The following is a 13,472-nucleotide window of genomic DNA, read 5'->3' as shown; positions in this document are numbered from 1 at the left end:
CAGGACCTCCAGGTAAGAGTGAGAGACCCGGGGTGGGGTGGGGGCAACTTTTCCAGGTCTTCCCTCCGTTCCTATGGTTGCTGCAGTTTCAAAAATCCAAGTCCATTTGGCACATTCAAACCCATGCCAGGGTCACTTTAAATTAGGAATCCTTCCTTTGACAGATTCAGTGTGTCATCCTGCCTGCCCTCTTTGGTTGGGGAACCCAAAGGTGGTATGCTAATGTCATTACTCTGGGAAAGAGCCATGGCAAAGCCCACTCCTCCACCATTCAGGTACCAGACCAGCAAATAGTCCTGCTGTTTCAGCAGGGATTAAGTGCAGACGATTCCACCCAATATGTGCAAGATTACCACAAACTCCAAAACTGGGAACATTGGTTAAAGTTTAGGAAAGGGAACCTGCACAGAGAGTTCAGATTTAACCATATGCAGAGAGTAGTGAATTTGTGGATTGAACTAGCTTGGGAAAGAGTGGAGTTACAGTAGATAGTATGGAAACATTTAAGGGAGGATTAGATAGATATTTGAGGGAGTGATTGACTAACTTGAAACCATATTTTTAAATAACTCACATCTAGATTCTTTACAGGGAGAAATGGTCAAAAAAATCCAGAACTGAGAGTGAAAATTCAGAGAAGAATTACAAGGATAACTCCAAACACTGAATAGCGAGAAATTGGTCAGCACCCAACTATGGGCATAAAACAGAAAGTATAACTGCAACGTTGCCCATATAAATTAGCTTGAGGATCACCCGAAATTCATCCTTTTGGGAGGCAACCTCCTTAAGAATTGCTGGTTTGACTGCCAAGCTACTGAGAATACTGACCACAGTATGCATGGCTGATACCTGTTTCAGGTGTGGGCCTTGGACACCTGTACAGTAGCCTTTTCCAATATAGCAGGCAGAGCACTTCTATTGTGGAATGTGCGTACGACGCCTACCATACTGAATGCTTTATGCATGCAAAGCAGGCACTGCGCCAACAAATTTCTAGGCCACGTCCTCTGGATTAGCCGACCAAGCCTCTAGATTTCTAGTCCAGTAATGTAACGACTGCAATACCACCAACAATGCCAAGTGAAAGAATGCAGCTCGAGTAAAAGCTAGGGCGTCAAGAATTCTGCTACTGAATAAAGTTAACATATTATTTTCATCTTTTAAAAATTATTTTTTCACAGCAGTATTGGTCATATGCTAATAGGTTATTATGGGTTGACTAACATACAGGCTAAACAAAGGGAAGAAATAAATGTTATCTTGCATTGCTTGGGTGCAGAGGAGTTGACCTAGAATTTGAAAAAGAGTTTTCATCTAAAATTGCTTGAAGGAAATTTTGCTGTTAAAACATTTTAAAGCATTAAAGTCGGATGACCTGGTCCAAAATGTTGGCTGTAAGATGTTATTCTCGATGGGAGAAAAATTTGAATTGCACCCACAACAGTGGTCGAGTGATTCTGCTGCATGCAGGTCAATACCAGCTTGAGGCCCAAGACAAATTTGGCAAAATTACCCAGGTATGCCTTCTCCTCAAAAACAGGATACATCTAACCCAGTTAATTACTGCCCTATCAAACTCCTCCCAATCATTGGAAAAATGATGGAATGAGTCATCAATAATGTCTTCAAACAGCACCTACTCACCAATAACCTCTTCACTGGTGTTCATTTTGAGTCTCACCAGAAGAACTCCACTTTAGACCTCAGCACCTTGATCCAGAAGTGCACTCGAAAGGAGAATGCCAGAGGAGAGAAGAAAGTTCTTGACATCAAGGCAGCATTTGACTGAGTATGACACCAAGGAGACATAGCAAAACTTAGATTGATGGGGATCAAAGGGAAAACACTCCTTTGGCAGGCATCATACCTGGGAAAATGTTCATAGCTGTCAGACACCAATTATCGTAGCTCTAGGACTTTGCAGCAGGAGCTCCTCAAGGCAATGTCTTCAGTCCAAACATCTTCAGCTGCTTCACCAATGACCTTCACTCTGTCATAATGTTAAGAGTAAAGCTCCCTTTACAACTCCTCTGATAATGAAGCATCCCATGCTCAACTACAACAGGATCTGACTAACATCCAGGCTTAGGTTAATTCACTCCTCTTCAAGTCGATGGCTCAATCCTGGGGAGGATCTCAAGCATCCAAGGAAGCAGAATGCATTGATCCCTCAGCAGAAGCATTTCATCTCCAGTGCATTACGCCAGGTGTCTAGCAAGGTGTTTATTAAAAAATGATGTTGTTGAATTTCAGCAGGGGTTCTCCTGATGGTCTTTGGATGATCTGTGAAAATCCGAAATATTTTAGAAATTCAACCCTTATATTTTATAATTGAGAATGTTTTCATGAAGGTAAGGGTTATCAATACTAGGAGATAGAAACGTTTTGTCCAGCAGCGTCACTGTCAAGGTTTCCAGCTTAGGAAAAAAATGACTAGATGTAGAATAATGAGTAGATTTCATAAATTAGCACTCCTGTCATGCAAAGCTCAACACCAGGAGGAGTAATTTATAGATTCTTATAGAAGGGCAAGGCCCATAATACAGGACACCATCAAAGTGGAAAGGGTAAAGTAAATATGAGTTTTAGTGATTAGATGGTGATCAGCTTCAGTTCAAAATCCCAAAGCTTGTAGAAGGAAGGAAAGACTGAGAGAGGTAAGTGTTGAGGTTCTGGGAAGAATGTTAGAATAGGTATTGCACTGTTGATCAAGGAGTTAATTACTGCAGTAAGGAGGGATGATATCTTAGAAGGTTCCTCAAATGAGGCGATTTGGGTAGAACTTAAAAACAAAAAGAGGGTGTGTACTACAGGCCTCCAAACAGTCAGGAAGAGATAGAGGAGCAGATATGTAGGCAAATCTGAGAGGTGTAAAAATAATAGGGTAATAATAGTAGGGGATTTCAACTTCGCCAATATCAACTGGGCTAGTCTTAGTGCAAAAGGCTGAAAAGGGGCAGAATTCTTAAAATGCATACAGGAGAGCTTTTTGAACCAGTACGTAGAAAGTCCTACAAGAGAAGGGTCATTACTGGACCTAATCCTAGGGAATGAAGTCGGTCAAGTGGCAGAAGTGTCAGTGGGGGCGCATTTCGGGGATAGTGACCATAACTCTGTAAGATTTAAGGTAGTTTTGGAAAAGGACAAAGATGGACCAGAAATAAAGGTACAGAATTGGGGGAAGGGCAATTTCAATATGATAAAAAGTGGCCAAAGTGGACTGGGAGGAGCTACTTGTAGGAAAGTCTACATCACGTCAGCAGGAGTCATTCAGAGGAAATTGTGAGAGTTCAGAGCCAACATGTACCCATTAAGGTGAAGGGTAGGACTAACAGGCCCAAGGAACCCTGGATGTCAAGGGATACAGAAGATTGGATCAGGAAAAAAAAAGGAGGCTTACGGCAGATCCCAAACGCTGAAAACAGCAGAGGCACTGGAGGAGTATAGAAAGTGTAAGGTGGCACATAAAAAAGTAATTAGGAGAGTGAAGAGGGGACATGAAAAAACACTGGCGGGCAAGATAAAAGAAAATCCCAAGGTGTTTTATAAGTATGTTAAGGGTAAGAGGATAACCAGGGAAAGAGTATGGCCCATTAGGGACCAAAGTGGCAATCTGTGTGTGCAGCCAGAGGACATAGGTGAGGTTTTAAATGATTGCTTTTCATCGGTGTTCACTATGGAGAAGGACAATGTAGGTGTGGACATCAGGGAGGGGGATTGTGATATACTTGAACATATTAGCATTGAAAGGAAGGAAATATTAACTGTTTTAGCAGGCTTTAAAGTGGATAAACCCCCAGGCCCAGATGAAATGTATCCCAGGCTGTTATGTGAGGCAAAGGAGGAGATAGGAGGGGCTTTAACACAAATTTTCAAATCCTCTCTGGCCACAGGAGAGGTACCAGAGGACTGGATGTGGTACCATTATTCAAGAAGGGTAGTAGGGATAAACCAGGTAATTACAGGCCGGTGAGTCTAACATCAGTGGTTGGGAAAATATTGGAAAAAATTCTGAGGGACAGGATTAATCTCCACTTGCAGAGGCAGGGATTAATCAGGGATAGTCAGCATGGCTTTGTCAGGGGGAAATCGTGTCTGATTAACTTGATTGAATTTTTCAAGGCGGTGACTAGATGTGTCAATGAGGGGAAGGCAGTAGATGTAGTATACATGGACTTCAGTAAGGCTTTTGATAAGGTCCTGCATGGGAGATTGGTTAGGAAGGTAAGAGCCCATGGGATCCAGGGCAGTTTGGCAAATTGGATCCAAAATTGGCTTAGTGGCAGGAGGCTGAGGCTAATGGTCGAGGGTTGTTTTTGCGATTGGAAGCCTGTGACCAGTGGTATACCACAGGTATCGGTGCTGTTTGTAGTGTACATTAATGATTTAGACGTAAATACAGGAGGTATGATCAGTAAGTTTGCAGATGACACGAAAATTGATGGTGTTGTAAATAGTGAGGAGGAAATCCTTAGATTACAGGACGATATAGATGGGCTGGTAAGATGGGCGGAGCAGTGGCAAATGGAACTTAATCCTGAGAAGTGTGAGGTAATGCATTTTGGGAGGACTAACAAGGCAAGGGAATATACAATGGATGGTAGGACCCCAGGAAGTACAGAAGGTCAGAAGGACCTTAGTATACTTGTCTATAGATCACTGAAGGCAGCAGCACAGGTAGATAAGCTGGTTAGGAAGGCATATGGGATACTTGCCTTTATTAGCCGAGGCATAGAATATAAGAGCAGGGAGGATATGATGGAGCTGTATAAAACGCTAGTTAGGCCACAGCTGGAGTACTGTGTACAGTTCTGGGCACCACACTATAGGAAGAATGTGATTGCACTGGAGAGGGTCCAGAGGAGATTCACCGGGATGTTGCCTGGGCTGGAGCATTTCAACTATGAAGAGAGACTGAAAAGGCCAGGGTTGTTTTCCTTGGAGCAGAGAAGGCTAAGGGGGGACATGATTGAGGTGTACAAGATTATGAGGGGCATTGATAGGTTAGATAGGAAGAAACTTTTTCCCTTCGCGGAGGGGGTCAAGAACCAGGGGGCATAGATTTAGGGTAAGGGGCAGGAGGTTTAGAGGGGATTTGAGGAAATTGTTTTTCACCCAGAGGGTGCTTGGAATCTGGAACGCACTACCTGAAGAGGTGGTGGAGGCAGGAATCCTCACAATATTTAAGAAGTATTTAGATGAGCACTTGAAACGCCATAACATACGGGGTTACGGGCCAAGTACAGGGATATGGGATTAGAATAGTTGGGTGCTGGCTGACCGGCATAGACACGATGGGCCGAAGGGCCTGTTTCTGTGCTGTATAACTCTATGACTATGACTCCATGATTCTAGGTGCAGCCCTATGAGATACTAGTGGGCAAACTCTAACATTTCTGTCTGTTTAACACGTTTCCCTGCCAGTAACCCATTGTGTCATTTCAGAGCCTGTGTTTTAACTGTTATATTAAAATGTGTAAGGTTGATGTTACTGGTAACAATCGTGCCAGCCCCAGTGATTGCAGTTTGAAAGTGAGGCAACTTGTGAGTCAAGTTGATTAGACAGTATACTCTTGCAGCAACAGTTTTTCTTCCTCATTCATTTTTCTCCACTATTGGTTTGAAGTAAACAGTTTAATATTAATTTATTAATATTAATGAGCTTCCTTTCGAATTGGAAATTTTCATTTTCTAATTAATGACAAAAATGTCAATGACGTGTTTTATCCTTCATGACATTGTATGATCTTTTTTGTTTACCATTAAGAAATCTGCCATAGATGGTTTCTCAGAAGAAGGACATAAACCTGATCAAATTAAAGGAACAGTGGAATTTAAGAATGTGCATTTTAACTACCCATCGCGAGCAGATGTAAAGGTATCAGCATATTTTGTTACATTTACAATAAACCTAGATCAAAAGCAAATCTGTAAAATATTTTTGATTTTAATGGACTTCTAATAATACGTGAATGGGGATAATTATCTCTATTTAAAATCGATTAAAGTCCACATTAAACAGCACAAACAGGATTTAGTGTATAATTGTTGACTGGTGTGCTAAAAATAATGCTCAGAGGGTATTAAACCCACAAACTTGTAGATGCCGTAGCATTGCTAAGATATCATTTTAAGTGAAAAATTAAGCAAGAGGTATTGTTCAATCTCTCATATCCCACCACATGATACACTTTGCTACAAATTGCTTTGTGCTAAAGATGGTTTTCTTAGTGTTCGAGCTGCTGTTTTTTTATGTACCCTACTTTGTTTTCTTTCTTTCCTATCCTGGAGGCATTGAGATGCAAGGTACAATTTCTTTGTATGTTGATGACCATTAATATCTTGCCCATGCCACCATTGGTCTCCAAGAGTGAGTTCCAACTGGCTCTTTAGCACACAAATGCAATTCCAGCAGCTGTCATTGGATAAAGATCAGCATAGGGGCTGGGGTTTTTCTGAGGTGGAAGGGGTCCCACTGCCAGGGCCGGAAGTGGTGGTTGGAGGGCTATGCTGCTTCAACGGGCAGCAGAACCTGGGGCCGCATTTTAAGGGCAGCAGACAATTAAGTGGCTGCTGCCAGGCCTGCCATCTAATTAAGGAAGGCGGCCCGCCCCTAAGAGCTGCCGGCCCAGTCAGAGGACCAGCGGCTCAGCAGCCTCAGCAGCACCACCGGGAGCAGTGGCCACCGCTGGGGCTGCACCTGGAGGAAGAGGACTCCGCGATGGACATGTGCCCTCACAATCAGGTGAGTGGGGTCTGAGGGCACTGGGGCCAGTCATGCAGGCACCAGGGCCAGTCATGCAGGCCCCAGCAGTGGGGAAGGGGGAGGTTGCTGAAGGCTGGCAGTGCCAATGCCACTGAAGCAGCCATTGCCGCCAGGGGATCCTTTTGTGTTCCAAAGCATGCCCAAAAAGGAGGGGCTTCTACACCTCCCCCGCACCCCGGGTCTGCTGGGAGACCATCGGGGCTTACCTGGCAGTCTCCCTGAGTAGTGGAGGTAGGAAGAGGCCCTCAATTGGCCGCTTAAGTGACTTTAATTAGGCTCCAGGTGGGTGGGCATTCTGCCACCTTTCCCACCGTTGGCAAAATTGCAAGGACGGCAGGTAAGTGGTGGGCACATCACCCAATGCCTTCCCACAGTGTTTTGCCAGCCTTCCCGCCTCTGACCCCATAATCCAATGGCCTGGAAAATCCCTGCCAGGGGCTTTGGCCTCTTCCTAGGAACAAGTTGAAACATTGCAGACATCACCCCAGCAAAAATCACTGAACTCAGCACAGACCAGTGATCAAAACTGGGACTTTCCTCACATGTGGCTTCTCTCTCTACTGTCTTAATTGGCTGAACCATCAGAACAGTTTTACATTTTCTCTCTTTCAAAAGCCCACTATATCAATGTCCCTTCAGCAAAAACAAATCTGAAAAGTTGAAAATAAGAGTTAAATTGAAGAGGCAGTTTGATGTCTTCTGGTTCTCATAAGTTAGAAATAGTCACAATTTAGACTTAAAATGCTGGAGCTCTTTGTGTTTTATACAGTTCACCAGGCTGCCTGATGAGAACTGCTTGAGCAGTGTAGTGTTATACATCATATGACACCAGTGTAGCAGTGAATATGGCACACTAGAACAATTAGTTCCTAATTCTTTACTGATAATATAATATATAGCATCCCTCTTTCTTTAAAAAACATAATGCCTCTATATCAATGTAACCGTTCCAATCGTAAGCTTTTTTTTTCTAAACTAAAGAAGATTGACAATCGACTTTTAGAAATAAGCTGAATCCCTTTTAGAGTCTTTTCTTGTTTTCTTTTCCAAAAATATTATTCACGTATTGCTTCGGTGGAAAGATGTTGTGCCTTCATCTTGTAGACTTGGCATTCATTGCTCTCAGTGGTGAGTTGGCATGCTGCACAGATGATGTTGTGCCTGTTGCTCCTGGTGTTGTAGGGATCGTGCTTGCTGTTGCTAATGTTATATCATTTGCTGGTGACATTATTGACGATGTTTTCTCACTGGAAAGTGATGTTTTCCGTGTTGTTGATTGTTTTTCCAACTCAAGTGTAGGTTGAATACGGACCTTGTTCCTTCTCTTTTGCTGACTGGTTTGGGTTTCAATGATGTTATAACCTTAGAGTCTCAGCTTTACCAACAACTTTTGCTGGGCTCCAGATTTCATGATTGGATCCTGTGTGTGACAGTTTGTTCTTTCAACAGCTCAGGTAGGGATATAGCATGTTTGTTGAAGTGTTAGTCTCCTCTTACCTGTGCTTCAGTGAGTTGTTGTCTCATTTCCTCCTGGTTACTTGAAGGATGTATTTTGGTTGGCGGAGTAGTCTTATACTTTCTTTAATTCAACAGCCCTGCAGGTGATTTCACATCAGCCTTCAGAGGGGTAGATCTGAGTGACAATAGGCAATGTTTGGGTCTTCCTTCGTCTCACGGCATTTTGCAAGGGTCCTTTTGGCTGTCTGGATGTGTCTTTTTATATATCTGTGTTCCCATGGGTAGTGTGATGATGAGGTGATGGTGTTGAGCCCATTCTGTTCAGCGACTTCCTTAAATTCTCAGGATGTGAATTGAGTGCCATTGTCGCATATTAATCTTTCAGGAATCTCTTGCTCAGCGAACTGAACTTGTACTGCTGAGATTATTGTTGTGGCTCTCAAGTCTTTCACCTTCTGGATAAAAGTGAACTTTGAGTAGTAATCTGCGAGTGAGAAACCATTCTTGACTGTGTGTGATTAAATCAGCTCCTACATAATGCCATGGTCTGAGTGGTACTTCAGCAGCTATCATCGCCTCTTTCTGCTGTGTATTTCTGTACTTCGGCATGCATTGCATATAGACACCATATTTTCAATTTCTTTGTATATGCCTATCCAGTACACAGCTGATCTGGCTCACATCCATTCCCAAGTGGCCTTCATGTATCTTTTGGAGAAGTTCTTCCTACATTGTTTTGGGTACGATTATTCTGGATTCAGTTAGCAGAACACCATCTTCTAGTGATATGTCATCTCTGACTGTGTATGCTGTATCTCAACAGGCCATCCCTGGATCATTTGCTGAGAGAATATCTGTAACTCCTTGTCTTTGCTGGTCTCATCTCTAATTTGACTAAGTTTTGGTGGTGTTACATTCACTAGGTGATGAATCTTTATACCTAGATCTTCTATCTCATGTTTCTCCTGTGGTGACAACCAAGAACAAGCTATCTGCCAGCACCAAATCGTAACTTTGAAGCCTCACGAGTAACCTCTGCAGTCTTGTTGATGCTTTACATAGATTTTTCTTGTATATCTACTCCAGTAGATGATGATCATCCGCCACTATGAATTTTCTCCCATAGAGATATTGTGGAACTTCTCACATCCATACACGACTGCCAAAAGCTCTCTTTAAATGTTGGCATATCTGCTCTCAGCTGAGGTTAGAGCATTGGATGCGAATGCTAGTGGCTTTCCTTCTTGTACCAGGGCTGCTCCCAGTCCTGTTGTGGAAGCATCTACTTGCAGAGTGACAGGTTTCTTTCTGCTGCAGTATGACAGACTTGTCTCCTTGCATGCCACCTTTATGAGTTTGTTGCAACTCCAGTCATATGACTCTGGCCATTGGTACTCTACATCTGCTTTAATCAGCTCCTGCAGGTTTGCTGTGTGTTCTGACATATTCAGTATGAAGGAGCTCATGTATTGGATCAAGCCAAGGATACTTCTCAACTCTTCCTTATCTCTTTGGGCTTCCATTCCAGAGATGGCTGAGATTCTTTCAGGCTTTGGCTTGACTCTGTCAGTTGTGCACAGTATTCTGAAGATCTGGCATTCTGTCATCTTCACAATGCATTTGTCTGCATTTAGCTTGATCCCAGCTTTCCTGGTTCACTCTATGGCTTCATGTAGATGGTAGTCATGATCTTGTTCATCTACACCATATATCTGGATATCATCAGCTGTGCCTTTACATCCTTGGTATGTCTCGTCTTTCTACTGGAACACACACTTTAAGGGCAAACGGTCCCTTTATTCATGTACCGTCCAAAGGGTGTGTTGAATGTTGTCAAGAGCAAACATTAGTCTTCAAGCTTCACGTTTCAGTAACCATTTCTGGCATCAAGCTTGCTTAAAACTTTTGCCCCTGCCAGTGCTGGTGTGATCTCTTCCAGTGTTGGAATAGGGTAGTGATCCCTCTTTATTGCTTGATTAAGATCTTTGGGATCTAGGCAAATTCTTAGCCGTCCATTTAGCTTCTCTCTCACCACGATGGAATTTATCCAATCTGTAGGCTCTGAAACTCTGGCGAACACCTTTTCTTCCATCTTTTGGAGCTCTCCTTCAATTTTTCCTTTTAGTTCTATTGGTACTTTAAGTGGGGGATGAATCACTGGTTTCATCGCTGGGTCAATAAGGATGTGATATTCAAAATCTTCAAAGCATCCAACCATCTCATCAAAACACTCTGGGTATATTTGTACCAGATCTTCTTTACTTTTGATTGGAGGGTGCTTTTCCATGGGTGTACTATCTTTAACCCTTATTGTCGCCTCCTTCACCTCTGGTTTACTGAGATAATCTGCAGCTCTTTGCAACTGTTCAACCCCAAGATAGCAGGACCATCTGTTTTGGTGAAGTAGAACATATAGTTAACATCTTCTCCTTTGTGTATCCCTCTGATTTGGGTTGTTTCTAGCTTTCGAAACTCTGTTCCCCTGTATCCCATTAGCATGACATTGTTCGGTTTCAGAGTACCTTTCCTTAGAGAACCATTTTCCTCCAAATTTTCCGGAAAGATATTCTCGTATAGTCTGAATGGGATGATGTTACTCTGTGCTCCAGTATCAATCTTCACCTTCAGGTTTATTGTTTTGGGCCTATTTCTCACTGATATGAATGATTGTGTGAATTTCTTTTCTCTACTAACTGTTGCATCCAGATATTTCATGCAGTTATATGGTTCCTATGTCTATCATGTTCTCAAACTCATTGTCATCTTCCAGGGTAGGAATGTTTTGGTTTCTTTTCTACTCATTCACCTTGTTGTTTTGTCTCTGGTGACCCATCTATCTCCTTCTTCCTTTGTTCTGCACATCTTTTCCCAGTGATTGGCCTTTCTGCCAGCTCTGCAGATTGACCCATACGCAGGACATTTCCTTCTGTTTGTGAATTCATGTGGTCATCCACAGCTCCTGTCTGGTGTGCACTCTTTTGTTCCTTTTTCCTGCATCAACCCTGCTGCCTTTCTTTTGTCTTAACTGAAGGCTAGCTGTTTGGGTAGTCAGTGTCTTCATCTGTCTGCTCATGGCTTTGTGTCTACAGACTGCAATATTGTGAGCTTGCCCTTTCCGATTAGAGCATTTTGTACTTCAGGATGTGCAGAACTCCAAATTAGCTGATCTATCAGCCTTTCATTTGTGTTCTTAAATTTACATTTTCTGCCTGTATTTTTCAGTCTTGTTACAAAATTGTCAACAGGCTCATCTAATTCCTGCTTAAGGCCTTGATATTCATATCGGTAGATCCAATGATTTGATTTTGGCTGGAGATGAGTGCTGAATTTTTCAAATATTTTGTTTGGGCTTCTGCAGTCCTCTCCACTCAGCTCCCAGCTATTAAACAAATTTAATCCTTTATCTCCTGCCCACAGAAGGATATAGCTGACCCTCTCCTCTTCACTCATGCCTTATAGAAACCTACTGAATGTCAATCTGCACTTTGGTTTAAACTTCTCAAATGCCTCTATGAAATCATCAGCTTCCCAATTAATTATGGGCTGCAGCTGTGCATTCATTGCTGTGCTGGTAGTCATTTCATTCTTGCACGATTCACTTAGTTTTTCCTCTCTTCTGGCACTAATTTGGGTTGATTTGTTTCAAAATAATTCAGCATTAAATTTGGTTAAGATGTTTTCGGCTTACTCACCTGCTGCCACCATATTATGTCTTCTGGTTCCCATAAGTTAGAATTAATCACACTTTAGGCTTAAAATGCTGGAGCCCTTTGTGTTTAATATAGCTTGCCATGCTCCCTGGTAAGAACTGCTTGAGTGTTACACATCACATGACTCCAGTGCAATGAATATGGCACACTTACACTTAACAACTAGTTCCTAGCAAATTAGTTCCTAGCTCTTTACTAATAATCCAACAATATATAACAGGTAGGTTATCCAAAACATTAAAACTATTTTTTTCTCTTTCCAGATGCTGTCTGACTTCCTGTATGTCTCCAACATTTTATATTTTTGCTTGAGATGCCCTGCATTTGTAGCTTTTAAAAAATGTGTTCAATCACCTGCAGATAGATTTGCCAGCAAGCAAAGGAGAGCATCCATTCTTAATTTACCACAAAAATATCTTGCTGTCAATATTTAGAACCACTATTATGTGGAGAAATTTGCTGTAAATGGGGCAGTTTTGCTGCTTGGGGAACTTCTGTGGTAAGATCAGTTCCTGGAAATGCCACAGACCACCTGAAAATTCCATTCAGCGTCCATCACGTTAACTACCCAGTGAAATTATGCACTGAGGTGTTATCATGCCAGCTGAACCACAGAACCATTTACAGTTGGGGGGGGGGAGGTGGTGGTGGCTTTTAATTAAATTTCATGCTAAGTTCAATGGTTTTAGTTGGAGACTGAATCAGTACTGCATTGGTATTGTGATTCCAAGCACATCGCTACATACTTTTTTCAGTCTGCAAACCTTTACTAAGAGTTTTCCAAATATCTGTTAAACTTTCCTGATTGGTCTGATTCTTTCTGTAGATTTTGAAGGGTCTGAATTTGAAGATTAACAGTGGACAGACAGTAGCTCTGGTGGGAAGCAGCGGCTGTGGAAAAAGTACTACCATTCAGCTACTACAGAGATTTTATGATCTCCAGGAAGGAATGGTGAGAAATTAAGCAGAGTCTCTGTTCTCTAAATAATTATGAACTGCGAAACACCCATTTGAAAACTAATCTATTGTGAATTAACAAAATAATCAATCATGTTAAAATAATTGTAACGCACCCTCATAGCTGGTGTCTTGGTTGCAGTGGTGTAAAAGTCTCAGATGCGGTATTGACTGCTGGCAGGAAAAGTGCAGCCTGCAATTTTTCTAGGCTATTACAAAACCTACATCATGGTGTGACCTCTACATCAATTCATGGCAGTAACAGTGTTTGAAACAGAAACAGAGAGTAGTGTTTGTATTTTTATTCAGTCTCTCCTGCCCTTCACTCTATCACAGACCTTCCCTTTTGTTCTTCTTCACCCCTCCCCCCTTTCACTTGCTCATAGCCGATGACATTGCTAACTTTTGACAGTTCTGATGAAAGGTCACAGACCTGAAACGTTGGGCTGGATTTTACCATGCTCCCAATGTTGAGCTTCGTGGCAGGGTGGCTGGAAGATTGTTCCTGCAAATGCCCATCACGGAGCTCGACGCCGGGAGGGCCCCGCCTGATCCTCCCAGCGACAGCGAGGCTCCGT

At 42.5% G+C, this 13,472-nt stretch overlaps 1 protein-coding gene across 6 annotated transcripts in view; it reads left to right on the top strand.

The window, feature by feature from the left end:
- Positions 1-13,472, top strand: part of LOC137345699 (ATP-dependent translocase ABCB1-like) — a 165,482-nt gene that overhangs the window by 79,381 nt on the left and 72,629 nt on the right. For all 6 annotated transcript variants that reach the window (XM_068008965.1, XM_068009000.1, XM_068008993.1 and 3 more), the window contains exons 11-12: positions 5,771-5,881; positions 12,764-12,889. In XM_068008965.1, the coding sequence (XP_067865066.1) occupies positions 5,771-5,881; positions 12,764-12,889 (237 nt within the window). The remainder of the gene's footprint in view (positions 1-5,770; positions 5,882-12,763; positions 12,890-13,472) is intronic.

The sequence above is a fragment of the Heterodontus francisci genome, chromosome 2, assembly GCF_036365525.1.
Source record: "Heterodontus francisci isolate sHetFra1 chromosome 2, sHetFra1.hap1, whole genome shotgun sequence".
In the NCBI taxonomy this organism is placed as follows: domain Eukaryota; kingdom Metazoa; phylum Chordata; class Chondrichthyes; order Heterodontiformes; family Heterodontidae; genus Heterodontus; species Heterodontus francisci.
Note: the sequence above shows the minus strand (reverse complement) of the source record. Positions and strands in the feature narration are given on the sequence as shown.